At 49.0% G+C, this 13,274-nt stretch overlaps 1 protein-coding gene across 1 annotated transcript; it reads left to right on the forward strand.

The window, feature by feature from the left end:
* Nucleotides 1-1,781: 1,781 nt before the first annotated feature.
* On the forward strand, nucleotides 1,782-3,860 carry HOO65_011225 (Serine/threonine-protein kinase PRR1; the record flags this gene model as incomplete). Its single annotated transcript, XM_070999916.1, has 1 exon — nucleotides 1,782-3,860. The coding sequence occupies one exon, from the start codon at nucleotides 1,782-1,784 to the stop codon at nucleotides 3,858-3,860; it is 2,079 nt and encodes a 692-aa protein (XP_070863046.1).
* Nucleotides 3,861-13,274: the final 9,414 nt, after the last annotated feature.

Genomic DNA, 13,274 nt, shown 5'->3' on the forward strand with positions numbered 1-13,274 from the left:
CTGGGGGCTAAGGACAGCTGCTTTCTCGGAGTTTGGTTTTGCTTGGCTGTTGATTTGGAGAAGAATGCAGACGGACGAAGACTAGGACAAACAAAGAGCCTCCTTTGCCGTGTTTTCCCACCGGACAGGAAACAAAGGCATGCTTTGTATGTATGCAGGCAATATGCCACCCGAGTTGTTTGGCTCTATATTAGACGAAATGTTTATAGTTGTTGCACTTGTACTTTCTAGGCTAGAGCCGGAGTGGGCTAGAACGAGAAGGCTCTTGCTTGTTTAAAATATGATAATAATGGCAACTGTCTGCTTGGCTTGGGGCCTCCGTTTGTCTTCAGCCCATATTTTTATTTTCTTTGTGCCCTTTTTTTGGCTGGCTGGTTTCTTGGCCCAAGCAAGAGACAGCGAAGGAAGGAGGCAAGGCAAGAAAAGGCGGAAAGAAAAAAAGAGGATATCACCAGCCAAAACATGTTTTTCCCTTTTCAGAAGCTGCCAAATCTCACACAGGTTTCTCCATCTGCGTCTCCTTCCTTGTCCATCAACTCATGACCCCATATTGCACACGCCCTTCTGTTTTCCCTGTTCCCTTTTTTTCTTTTCTCATTCCCTTTTCCCATTCCCATTTCTCTTGTCCATTTCTCTCCCTTCTATCCTTCTATCTTTCTTATCACCCATTTTGCCTCTTCTAGCCAATCACTCTACTTTGGGTTACGCAGAACTTTTCTATCTGCATCTAATTTACGCCCCCATCTGTCTCGTTGTTTCGTCTCGCTTCCTTACCTCTTACCTCTTAATCACCTGTCGCGTACTCTTTTTCTTGTCTCTCCCCCCTCACCAACTGACAGATATTTCAGGTCTTAACGACATACCGGCCCATCCATAGTCGTTTTTCTAGGTCGTTTTGCATGCTCCCTATTTTCTTTCTGTCTTTACCCCCCCTCTCCAAATTTGCAGCCATACTTGTGCCATTTACTTGGATTTGTCTGTCCCCTTTGCCTTGCACTTGTGTGTGTTGAGACTGTCATTTCTGGAGCTTAGTTAGGCTTACCTCCACACGTACTCACTCCTTCCCCCCCATCCCTTTGTCTCCCTCTCATATTGTATTTTTTTTTCTGGCTTATAGACTAGTCTCCCTCTCGGCTCGGCTTCAGCCTCCAGTCTGGCATAAACGTCTTTTTTGTTCTTTCTTTATTCATCTTTATTTCTATTTTTTTTTATCTTTACGTTTCCAATACGCTGCCGCTATTTTCTCTTTCTCTCTCCTTCCTGCGAGCTCAATTTCTGTCTCGTTTCTGCTCGCCTCCCCGCCGCTCCCTTTACCACCCACCCCCATCCTATTATCCTATCACAAGCGAAATCTTCGTGCGCCATCCCGCACTAAGCTGGGGGGACAGCATTTTCTGGTTTGAGTAAGTCAGTTAATCGCCATGTTAAATTCTTGACATGGGTTACGATCCCCAGGCGTCTGGAAAGAAGGCTTGGGTAATAATACGGGCCCTCATATTGCCTCGTCTCATCCTGCTTTTTCACTTGATGTGTTTGGATTTTTAAGCCCAAGTATCTCCAATCAGCCAACTTGTTCCCTAATACTCATTTGCTTAGCGTTATCGTTGAACACTCGCTTGCGCTAATCGCTAATGGATAGTTATTCCAGATAACGCTTTCGGCCATTTGCTGTGGTTCTTTTCTTCTATGCTACTGCTTGCCACCTTATACGTCACAGCGCATTTTTGTCTTTCTTCTTGTACACCTACACGCACACGTCAAAATATATCGCTCTCTTAACAATGGACTCCCACCCTGCGACGACGCGACCCCAGAAGTCCAATACTACAGCCAGTCTTTGCCCCTCCTCTCCAGGGTCAGACTCTGTTTCAAAAATGACTTCATGCGTCGCATCCAACGAACACGACGACCACGACAAGAACTTCATACCTATTCGTCCACAGCCCGTCCAGTTTCGCTCTAATACAATTGCACCATCACCAACTCTCCCTCAGGCGGAGTTTACTACTAGCCCTACATCGCCTGTTCTCTCAACTAGTGCACCTCGCAGCCCAAGCCAACTTCGACTAGTAACAGACACCCACGGTGTAACACACCAGTCTCCTAGATCGACCGACAATATTCACTCAAACCCTGGCTCTTTGCGAATCAACACAAAAAAATCTACCACAACCCTCAGATCTATAGCACGAACTCCCAGTCTGAAAGCTAGCATTACAAGGCCCTTCTCTGGTCCATCGGGGTCATCACCCGCCAGTTCCTTTGCTGCCAGCCCTGTAATTGCAGCTATGGGCGATGTGACCCCTCTGCCATCCCCGCTCTTATACCACGACTCTTCCGGGCCCTGGAGCGCCATTTCTGGTCGTCCATCCTCTGGAGATGTTTTACCTATTCCACGGTCAGATGCTGTACTAGTTTCGGCAGAGGGAGAGTCAATCGACACTGCCCTGGCCAACAGCGAACGGCGCAAAAGCTATGCGGCTTTGGCCATGGGACGTGACTCCCTCAATGTCGCTCAGAACCCTGCAAATGTCAAGGAGCACCACACCCGGAATCGAAGCCTTAGTGAATTCACTCCGGATCCGGTCGCCATCCCTAAACGCATGGTTACTGTTTCTGGACCGCATGGCCGCGAGGCCAAGGATGCCTCAAAGCGACACATGCGACGAGAAACGAACTTTGCCGAGTCTCGTGGGTTGACTCCTACATGCGAACAGCCTCCTACGCCCCCTTCAAGTGAAACCTCAAAATCTTCAATTGATGGTGCTATAGATGAAAAGGCCAAGGGTCCTGCAGCCGAATATTTCGAAGCTTACGGCCGTATCGATGGCAAAAAACGGAGATGGAGAGCAGTCAAAACGTTGGGCCAAGGAACCTTTTCTCGGGTGGTGCTTGGCACAAGCCAGATTGACATTGACGATGCTACTCTTTTACTCATGGACAGCAACACTGTCGAAGTCCGTCTCGATCGTAAGACCTTGGTTGCGATCAAAGTGTGTGAACATGGGCCCCGAGGAGGTGCTAGCGAAGACCGAATCGAGATGAGCTTAAAAAGAGAGCTAGAGATTATGAAAATGACTCGACATCCCTCTCTTGTCAACTTGAAGGCTTTCAATCTTGAAATGACAAGAGCTATTCTCGTCTTGACTCATTGCCCCGGAGGAGATCTTTTCGATGTGGCTACAACGAATCACAATGCATTAAAACCAGCTCTCCTTCGCCGCATATTCTCAGAAATTGTTGGCGCTGTACAATACTTGCACCAGAATTGCATTGTGCATCGAGATATAAAACTAGAGAATGTCTTGGTCAACCTCCGACCTTCCGAACTTGCAAATCCTGGCATTAACTGGAAGACATACCCATACTCCGTTATTACTGTGACCGACTTGGGTCTCTCGCGACAGATTACTGACGATGAAAAATTGGAGACTCGCTGTGGTTCCGAAGATTATGCTGCACCAGAAGTCATCATGGGCCAGCCCTACGACGGTCGAGCGACAGATGCTTGGTCGCTAGGTGTTTTATTGTATGCTCTTATCGAAGCACGTCTTCCTTTTGACCCCCATCCTGGTGTCAGTGACTTCCACCGCATGCGCAGTCGAACAAGTCATCGCATTGCCCGCGTGGAATGGCGCTGGGTTAAATACGAGGGTGAAGATGGTGACCATGAGGGCAGCATCGCCAAGTTTACTGAGTTAGACATGCTAGGTGCCATGGAAATCACCGAGGGTCTCTTGAAGCGTGCTCGCAGCCGCTGGACCTTGCAGCAAGTTGCAGACAACCCGTGGGTAAAGGATGCGCTTCAAATCCCCGGGGGTCTTCAGTATCGTGAAGAGTTAGAGGGACAGGAGGTTTAAAACAACCTTTTGAATTTCCTCCTTGGATCTATCTATAGGACATGTTGTATTGTGTCTATGCTATGTTTTCTTTTTTTCTCTGTTTTAATTTGATTGTTATGCTTTTTGCTTTGCTGTCTCTTCACCTCCATTTTCCTTCTTTTTTTTTTTCACTCATATAAACTACCTTGACGCTCACGCGCAAACAAAACCAGAGACAGGTTGGGGGCAGAAAACACATTTTGGGGGTTCCCAATTCAAATTCCTGATTAAGCCTGTTGCATTGCGCCGAGTATCCATTGTCCCATTGTCCATTTGCTGCTGTTGGCTATGGATTGGGAACGAGTTTTGGCGTTTGACCGTTGGTTCCATGCCGTTGATTCCGCTATCTAGCTGAGCCAAAGCCAGCCTGGAGTCTTGAAGTGTTCTTGTTGCTTCCTTTGAGGCTTACGCTTTCTGCAGCAGCAAGGGACCAACGGAGCCATACTAATTACCCTTTGTGTGCTTTCTTAGCTTGCCTCTGTCTGTACATGTATTATTCCTTTTAGCTTGTTCTCTGCTCTAGCCTTATGTTGCTCGCCCTTAGGCTTCTACTTATATATGACTTTTTTTACCGAGTAATAATTGCCCGTTCGTTGTTTGTGTATATTGTGGTATGTGTGGGAAGTGTAGTCTTGAGTACCTGTAGTGGGGTGGTGTGTATATACGTAACAAGCCCAGGGTAAAAGAAGAAGGGTGGATGAGCCAGCTAGCTGCTTTGGCCAAAGCTGTAGGACACATGTGCTCTGCTACTGCATAAAGATGGCATCCGACAATGCCTGCACACAAAGTAGACAGAGCCACAGTGAGAAAGAAGAAAAGAAAAAGAGAAAGCACGGGGACAGGCGCCGAGAGCAATGACAGGACGGTTACAAAGAACCTATACCAGCTGGCCGGGAACTACGGCACTACGGATGGGGGCCAAATCCTAGGCAGATGCGAAAGCCATCAGGCAAGAGCTTGAATGGAATAGCCGCATGGATGGCCAGCTGTCTTAGCATGGGGAGCTAGAATAGTGAGGAGGGGTAGAGGAAGGCGACGGAACATGCTGTGACTGCGTCGTGTACCGCTTGGCCGAACAGCCCTGGCTCTCTCTGACTTGGATATTGGCGGGAACCTCTCATTTTTACGTAGCCATGATAGAGAGAGGTACACAGAGAACCGAGTATGAATGGGGGTAGGATAAACATGCTAAAGAGCCAGTCGATCAAGGCGCAAAGGGCGCTTGATGACCTTTGAGGAGAGGTTTTATGGCTAAATTCACAGCTCCTCCAACTTGGCAAATGCTCCAATGAACCATTTGCCATCGAATAAACTTACTAGCAGCAGTCTTTATCCCCCCCTCCCCTCTCTCTATCTATCTCTTTTTTTGTTGTTTTTTATTATCTCTCTGATTTAAGGGGGGGGGGGGGGAGGGAGTTCCTCGTTTTCCCCTTTCTTTTGGCTTAGAGAGACGGGCCTAGATAGGGAGGCTGCCTTTGCCCATCTCCCATTTCTCGTATCCTGCCGAGACAGGTTTTGTGATTCTGCGGTGGCATTTTCCATTGCCACTTCTATTTCCACCTTATGCTTTCTCTAACTATTGCTCTCTCCTCTTACTCCCACTGCTAGACAAGACGAAACAGGGCGAGGCGAGACCCTGCGTTGGCAGATGCCAAGTGGCATGCGGTGGGGAGGCGGTGGACAGGACAGGTGGCGAAGCGGGGGAAACTGTTCAAGAGGAAGGGAAAAAAGAAGAAGGGAGAAGGAGGCAGAATGCTTTGTGATTAATCAGGAGAAGAGGCTTTGTTCTGGGGCGTTGTCTGAGGCTCATACAGGTGGACCATGCAGTGCAATGGGGAAAAAAAACAAACAGGTCTGGCCTGTGTTATTCCAGCCAGGCTGTGAGATGGACATTGGGAGAACGCACGGTGCAAGGAGGGTTCAGAGAAGAAGAGGAGAGCGCACAGGTTGTTCATCTCTCAGGACGCGTCTTGCTGCTCTGTACCATAGCGTTTCTTAGTACCATGTACCATATATATTGATGGCAGTAGCTCTTGTCTTTGTCTTCCCGCCTGAGAACTGAACGTGCTGAGCCCAGCCAGCTGGCCAGCTGGGCCATTTTAGATCTTGCCTTAGCTTTTGAGCCATTGCCCGTATCTAGGACGGAGAGTGGCATCTCAATATCAACATCACACAACAGCAAGCCGGTCTGGCGCGGATAGATACCTCGCCTTTGAGGAAGCGGTGAATAAGAAGAGGGACTCTAGAACAGCAAGCCGAAAGAAGCAAGATACAAAGGGACAGCAACGTTGTTCTGTCTACAGCTTCGTGGCTACAGCAGATTTTGTATCCGGCAACTTGCAGTCTTCCTTGCACCCGATGAGCCTTGACACTAGAGCCATGCAGTTTCCCTCTGTCTACCTTTCTTTTTATTTTGTTTTTTTTTTTTTTTCATTCATGGCCCGCCTCCCCCTTGAAAACTTGCTCGCCCGTATTGTGTTATGAACGTGTGCTGCCATGCCACCAAAAAAGATTCGAGGTTTCCCGGTAGGCGGGGTTCGTTAGGTGGTCTGTTTACGTAGGACGCCCCTTTGCCCAGGGGTTTCACATCTGTGCATATTGGGATTTGTATGTATACGCTACAGCTGATCATACTAGCAAAGGATAACAGAGAAAGCGCAGAAGGGGAGAGGGAGAACGAACAAGGTGTTGTACGCGGTAGTGCCAGAAGGCGAGGTCGGGACATGCTGGCTCCAGAGTTTCATGTTTCTAATGATATGTCTAACCCTAGTGTCGATGGCCTACTCGGGGGAGGGGGAGGGGCGAAAAAAAAAAAAAGAAAAAAAAAAACATTTTTTGAAAACGACAAGCTTGGCTAAACGACTGAGAGCACGGCAGTGCAGTCGGTTGACAACGCACGCAAGACGTTTTCCTCCTAGCCTGGCCTAGGGCCTGGTAGAGCCTAGGAATCGAGAGAACAAAACAAACTAAACACGAACAAATGGATATGAATGAAGAGGGGACGGACAGGGGCAAGGTAAAGCAGGAGCAGGGAGTTAAACAAGAATAGAAACAAGAGCATGGACATGGGGGCATGGGGGGGGGAGCGAGCGAGCGAGCAAGGGAAGATAAGATAAGACAGGACGAGACGAGACAGGCACAAGGGTATACTAAAGCTGGGGGAGGAGGTCGAGAGGAGCAGACATACATGTGTATGAACAAAGGATGGAACGACGAGCCACAGACAGACGAGGGAAAAAGAGAAAGAAAGTATTGGATTCCAAGTGGCTGTAGAAAGCAAGGACAACGATCATGACTGACAGGACTCGCAAGACCAAGACCTGAGCTGACACGCATACGCACACGCATACGCACACGACTTCTCTCTCTTTGTCCTCCTTGGAGCTTAGAGCCCCTCTTTGGGGGGGGGGGGGGGGAGGGGAGCAGGTTACTCAATGGGTCGGTAGATAACTTGTAATTACGTGGGTGGGTGGGTGGGTGGCATCTACAGAGTTGGACAAGCAAGAAAAAAGAAAAGCTTGAAAGCGCAAACGAAGCAAGGGCATTCCCTGCTCCCTCTCTCGCCCTGGATAACAATGTCGCAGGTTTCCAATGCACTGGGTTCTAGCCGGTACTGTTTGTTATGGCTGGGTGCTTGTCAACTATTGGGCTTAATCTCCTTTTCGTTCTCTTTGCGACGTCCTTTACTTACACACGGAATGCGAAGGTAATGAAGCGCTGCAGACGAGGCATAATGAAGAGACTCCTTATGCGCGTGAATAAAAATACCTTTTTCTGTCTTCTCCATCCGTCTCGCCTTGTCTCGTCTCGTCTCTCTCGTCTTGTCTCTGCATACAGGGATCTTTTTGTCCGGGGGGGGGGGGGAGGGGAGAGAGAGGAAGGGCTCGTAAAAAAGGAACATCAGAACAACAAAATCAGCGGGAAACAAAGTGAGACATGGAAGGGAGGAAACATGCGAAGCAACGTTTCGCTGGGCTATAGTCTGATGTGGGACAAGAAGGGGGAAGGCAAGAAGGACGAGGAGCAGAGCAGGACAGCCAGGAAAGGCACAAGATACGACAGGACAGGACAGGACAGGACAGGACAGGGCAAATGGATGGCCACACGCAACACGCATGTCGTGCGTATGTACGACTTGCCGGAAGCTTCAAGATGGAGTGAAGCAGCGCAGTGAAGCAACTCTGGAATGAAAACCACCAAGTGACCCTGAAAAGTTGGGCTCGCTTATCCATGGGGGCGAGAGGGTGGCCTGGCGCTGGCTTGGCGGCAATGGGATGTTGGGTTTGGGGAGTAGACCCAGAGCGCCTGCAGAACAAGAGACGGCCCATCTGTGCAGGAGGATGTGCTTTCTTATGCAGTGATCGCTCGCTATCAGCATTCTGACGGAGGCAGCTAGCGAGCGGGAAGAGAGGCAGAGGCAGAGGCAGAGGCAGAGGCAGAGGCAGAGGCAGAGGCAGAGGCAGAAGAAGCCAATGGAAGGCTGCTCTGTAGCACAGCACACAAGGACTTTGTACTTACACAAGGACTCATTTCTTTTTTGCTTATATGTATGCAGCACATGCAGTGCCACAGAACCTCTGGGTCTTCTCTTTTTTTTTTTTTTTTTTTCTCCCTGCTATCACTTACCTGCATTACGCTTTTTGTGTTTGCTGACGATGTGTGAAACACGCAGTCGGCCCTATTGCGCTTCTTCTCTTCTTCTTCCTTCTATTTCGAATAAGACAAATGAGACTGCGTTGCCCAGCTTCAATGGCAACCGCAAGAAATGAGGATGATGCCTAGGCCCAGCATGTAATGTAATATGAGGGCTTGTATAGTATGTAGCCGTGACCGTGACATACGATGTTTTTGCCAAGTAGGCACATTAACATTAACCGAACCAGAACAGAGAACGCGAATGGAAAGAAGGAGGAGGCAAGACGTGCGGTCCAATGAAAACACGCAGTGCCCCTTGCATATGAGGAGGATGAGAGGAGGAGAGGGCGGACGGAGTGGACGAGGGAGCTTTTTGTTGCGGCAAAGGCCCCAAAACCCGACGTCAAGTCTAGAAGCAGGACGGCCAGTTTTTTTTTTTTTTTTTTTTTTTTTTTTTTTTTGGAAGGGAGCTGGACTCTGAGCTACGGCGGCAGCGCGCTGGACGTTGGGCTGCTGGGAGACGGATGGGCAGATTCACGGTCGAATTTTGGTCGTGTTTCTTTTCGCGGTGCGTTTTTGGACAGCCCTGCACATGACGGGCAAGTGTTTGAAGTTACGAGGGAGCAGCCCTGTAGATGGCGGTATTCCCAGGGTTTTGTGATATAGCGTGTGGCCTAGGGTTGGCGGGCGGGCATAAGAGAGGAAGAAGACCTTGGTGGTGGTTGTTCGCTGTTAAAATTTGATTTTCTTTCCGGGTTATTTTTGGAATCTCCAATCTCCTCGAAGCTCGTTTCTGAGGAATTCTGTTTCCTTTCTGTTTTCTCTGCATTTTTTTCCTTCGTTTTCTTCTGCTTTGATTTGTTTCTGGATGTTGTCTTGGACGGCGGCCAGACTCCAGGCCATGGTATGGTGCCCTGGTCCGCTTTGAGACGGCGCAAAGGAGAAGGGAGGGGGTGGAGAGATTGCACTGCTGGTTATTTTTATTTTTATTTTTGTTTTTAGTTTTGGTTTTAGTTTTATTATTATTATTATTATTATTATTATTGCTTTTATTTTCATCTTCATCTTCATTTTCCATTTTCTCTTCTTTTTTCCTGCTGCCGGAATTTGCCATGACCAGCATCGCACTGACTGGCAGAGGGAGAAGAACCGAGACGGTGGGGATACGGGGGGCATACGGGGGGCATACGGGGGGCATACGGGGGCCATACGGGGCCATACGGGGGCTTGGAGACGCTGCTGCTTCGCAGGCTTTTAAAGAAGCATCTTGCTATGCTCAGCCGCTACTAGCGCTGCTGGCTGTCTGCTTTACAGGCCCTATCGCCTGTCTTATCAGCGTGGGATGCAAAATAACCGGTTAAATAGCCGGATGCGGTGGCTTGCCCGCCGGCTGGCTTGCCAAAAGCGGCGATAACTTGCAATTTTTTGACTTTGGCTTCTCAAATCTTGTTCATCCTTTCCTTGACGGCATGGCATCATCTTCTTGGGTATTTCAAGTCTTGGTGCTCTGGAACTGGTGCGATGTGTATCTGCCGCCTATTCAACTTTGTCGTCGCCTTGGCGGCATACCGCCTTTGCCTCCCTCCAATCTCCCTTCTTCATAAAAGGAGGCTTGTCAACCATGCTAAGAGCAGAAAAGCTTGGACTCTCTATGTCCCCGAGTGGTCTTCCCCCTCTCATCCCATCCCATCCTGTCTCTAATAAACCCCCAATCTATGTACGGATCGAATTATCTGCGGTGTGGAAGTTAAGGACTGCGTGACTTCGCATGATGGGGCGTTAAACGCCAAGTCAAACCTCTTGGTAGCCTAGGTCTTGTCTGGAGTTAGGTGCACAGAACAAGGACATAGGGCTGTTCATTGCTCCTTTGTCACCCGTCTTCGTTGCGAGGGATTGTTTGTGTTTGTGTTTGTGTCTGTTCTTTTTGTTTTTGTCTTTTTTTTGTCTTCTTTTTTGGTCCTTGGCTTGGCCGACTCTCACTGTCGCCAGAAGCAGTGTCTCTGCTCTCCTTGTTTCGTGAGCTCCCGCCCTCCAACAACCTGTAGCCTGCCATCATTTTGATCGCGATCCATATCTTTCCTGCCTTGCCTTGGAGTGTAACTTGGAGGCGAACGGTGTTCCGCCCATCCAGTGAACCGTGCGTCTCCTCGGACCTAATTTACACTGCCTGATTTCGCTTTTCCACTTGTCTCTGCTGCCCACTGCCCACTGCCCACTGCCCGTTGCCCGACTTATGCTTTCTGGCAAAATAATGCCATTCGTTTCTTTGCTTCCCGGCTTCCTGGCTTCCTGGCTTCCTGGCTGCTTCCTGGCTCCCTTGCCTCGTTGCTCCCTTGTTTCTTCCCCGTCTGCCTCTTTCTGGGCGCGAGCTAGCTGGTGTTTTCAAGGGACTGACCCGCGTGCTGGCTTGCTGCAGAGTAAAATTGTAAATCCAGCACTTCGCCATGCTTGAAGTTGTGACTTAACTTCCCAGCTAAGCCCGTGCATCTCTCATGATAAAAGGGAAATGGACTGGGGGAGGGGGAGGGGGAAAGAGAGAGAGAGAGAGAGAGAGAGAGAGATAGAGAGAGAGAGAGAAAGACAACACAGGGCACAAAAAAAACAGAGAAAACAAGACCTGGCCTAAGCTGGTGCCGCTGCTGCATCACATGTCATGCCCCATTATATCATCACCCTGCTTTGCTTTGCTCTTTGCTTTGCTTCGCTTTGTACTGCTGTCACCTCTCTCCGTAGATTATCGCGGTTTCTGGACGACTGAGCTGGGCTGGCCTGGGCTGCTTGCTTCTTTGTGCGAGTCAAGGCTCGCCTGTTTGGCTTAGTGTTTCTTCGGCTCTGCCGTCAGATCTTCCAAGTTCAGAGACGAAAGTGAAATATTACAAGACACGAAGGAAGACAAAAACTGGAGGATGACCAGGAGGATGAGGGAAGCCCGATAGCCGTTCAGTTCATGGAGTCAGCGGGCCAGAGCCAAGGAAGAAAGCTGGAACTGTGCCAGGACTAAAACCGCCCGGCCATGAGGCTCACACGTAGCTTCATCTTCGACTCACTGTGACTTGTCAGTATGTTTGTAAGTGTGCTGGAGTACATCTGTACTTACATGCGCACAGTTTGCATGCATAATCGTTATGTATGTATGTCTGTCTGTATGCACATACAAACCCATGGGTGTATCTGTCTCCGTAAGGCAGACGGGCGAAAGCCCAGGGGGGGAAGCAAAGCCAATTGGTCCGTTTGACAAAGAAAGGTGACGGGACGATAAGTCAAGCTCAAGGCCATCCATCCATCCATCCATCCATCCATCCTCATCCCACAACAAAGTTGGGTGGCGGCTAGCGCCTGTTCAGCCTATTTTCTTGGCTGACTCTGGGTAGCACTGCGTGCACTACACCCCCAGAGCTTAGCAGGGGCTTGGCCGTCCTATTTAGTCGGCTTTCAGGCCATCAGCTCAACCATTTATCAGGCCTTGGAGACTCTCAGTGGCCTCGGGCCCCCTGTAGCCAAAGCCTCGCTAGCTTCTCCCAGGCCCTTTCCAGTTGTCCTGCTCAGTGGTCTCAAGTGGGATATTTCCTCTTCTGTCAACCCCCCCTTCCCTCTTTCTCTTTCAAGCAGCTCGTTCCTGCCCATTTTACAATTCAACCAAAATCCCACAAATTTCTTGTTTCTTCTCTTTCTTTTTCTTTTCTAGTTTTCTTCTTATATATTTTTCTCTCTCCCTTCTCCCTTGTTTCCTCATGTTTAAACCTTGATTGCTTGACTGCGGGCGTCTTTCGTTTCTCTCTTTTTTATTTTTTATTTTTTTTTCTGTTCCTTTTTTTTTTCCCATAGAAATCAATTGTCGTGATATTTTATCATATCTATAGCTCATCACAATCGCAACTGCAACTGCAATTGTCTTGCCACGCTCACGCCTGCAAAAATCGCCGTCAAACCCTCGCTATAACGACTCTCTTTGTGTTTCTCTGTCCGGCATTTACCTTGTGTTTTTCTTTTTTTTTTTCTTTTATTATTTATCCGTCTTCTTTTCTTCTTTCGTCAACCTGGAGCCTTTTCCTATCTTGTGCCTTTCCAAACTACCTTGTATTATCTTCTGTTCATCACATCGCCTTCATAGCCGCTAGTAATCAGCCTTTCCCGTAACAACCCTCGCCCACCCTTCAGTCCGTCTTGGCATACTATATCTATATCCATCTACGCTCTTTACTCCCTCTCTTCTATCTTCTACTTCTCCCCACCCCGTGTCGTCCGCCCTCGTGGAGCATCTTGACGCCTCCCTTTACCTCTTCTTTTGCGCATGCAGCCCATCAAGATCAACTCCGTCGCAGCCCTCTCTATCTGTAAAACTACGCCCACTCGTTCGCATAACTGAGACAAGGGCCCCCAACGGCGGATTCATCATCCTTTCTTGTCCTCTCGATCCATATACTACTACTGCCTGTCGAGTTTTGCTCAGAGTCGTCGCTGTGGAGTTTCTTTCTCGTCTGGCCTTGCGCTGCTTTGGCCCTCTTTTCCAACCCTTTGAATTGTCTCGCTCCCAAACGACGACTATCAGGCTTTGTACATACGGCTTATACAACTTCAAAGTCCCCTCCCCCCTCGCGTATTTGCTACCCGCTGCAACCGTAACGACACCAACCGCTACCATTACTCCTACTTCTACCTAGCCGCCGTCTGCTACCGTATTTCGTCTGACTGCACCTCTTCGCTCTTGCCCTATTCTTCACCACATTATTCAACCGACCACCGTGTAGTCGATACATT

The sequence above is a fragment of the Ceratocystis lukuohia genome, assembly GCF_044167205.1.
Source record: "Ceratocystis lukuohia strain C4212 chromosome Unknown Supercontig1_pilon, whole genome shotgun sequence".
In the NCBI taxonomy this organism is placed as follows: domain Eukaryota; kingdom Fungi; phylum Ascomycota; class Sordariomycetes; order Microascales; family Ceratocystidaceae; genus Ceratocystis; species Ceratocystis lukuohia.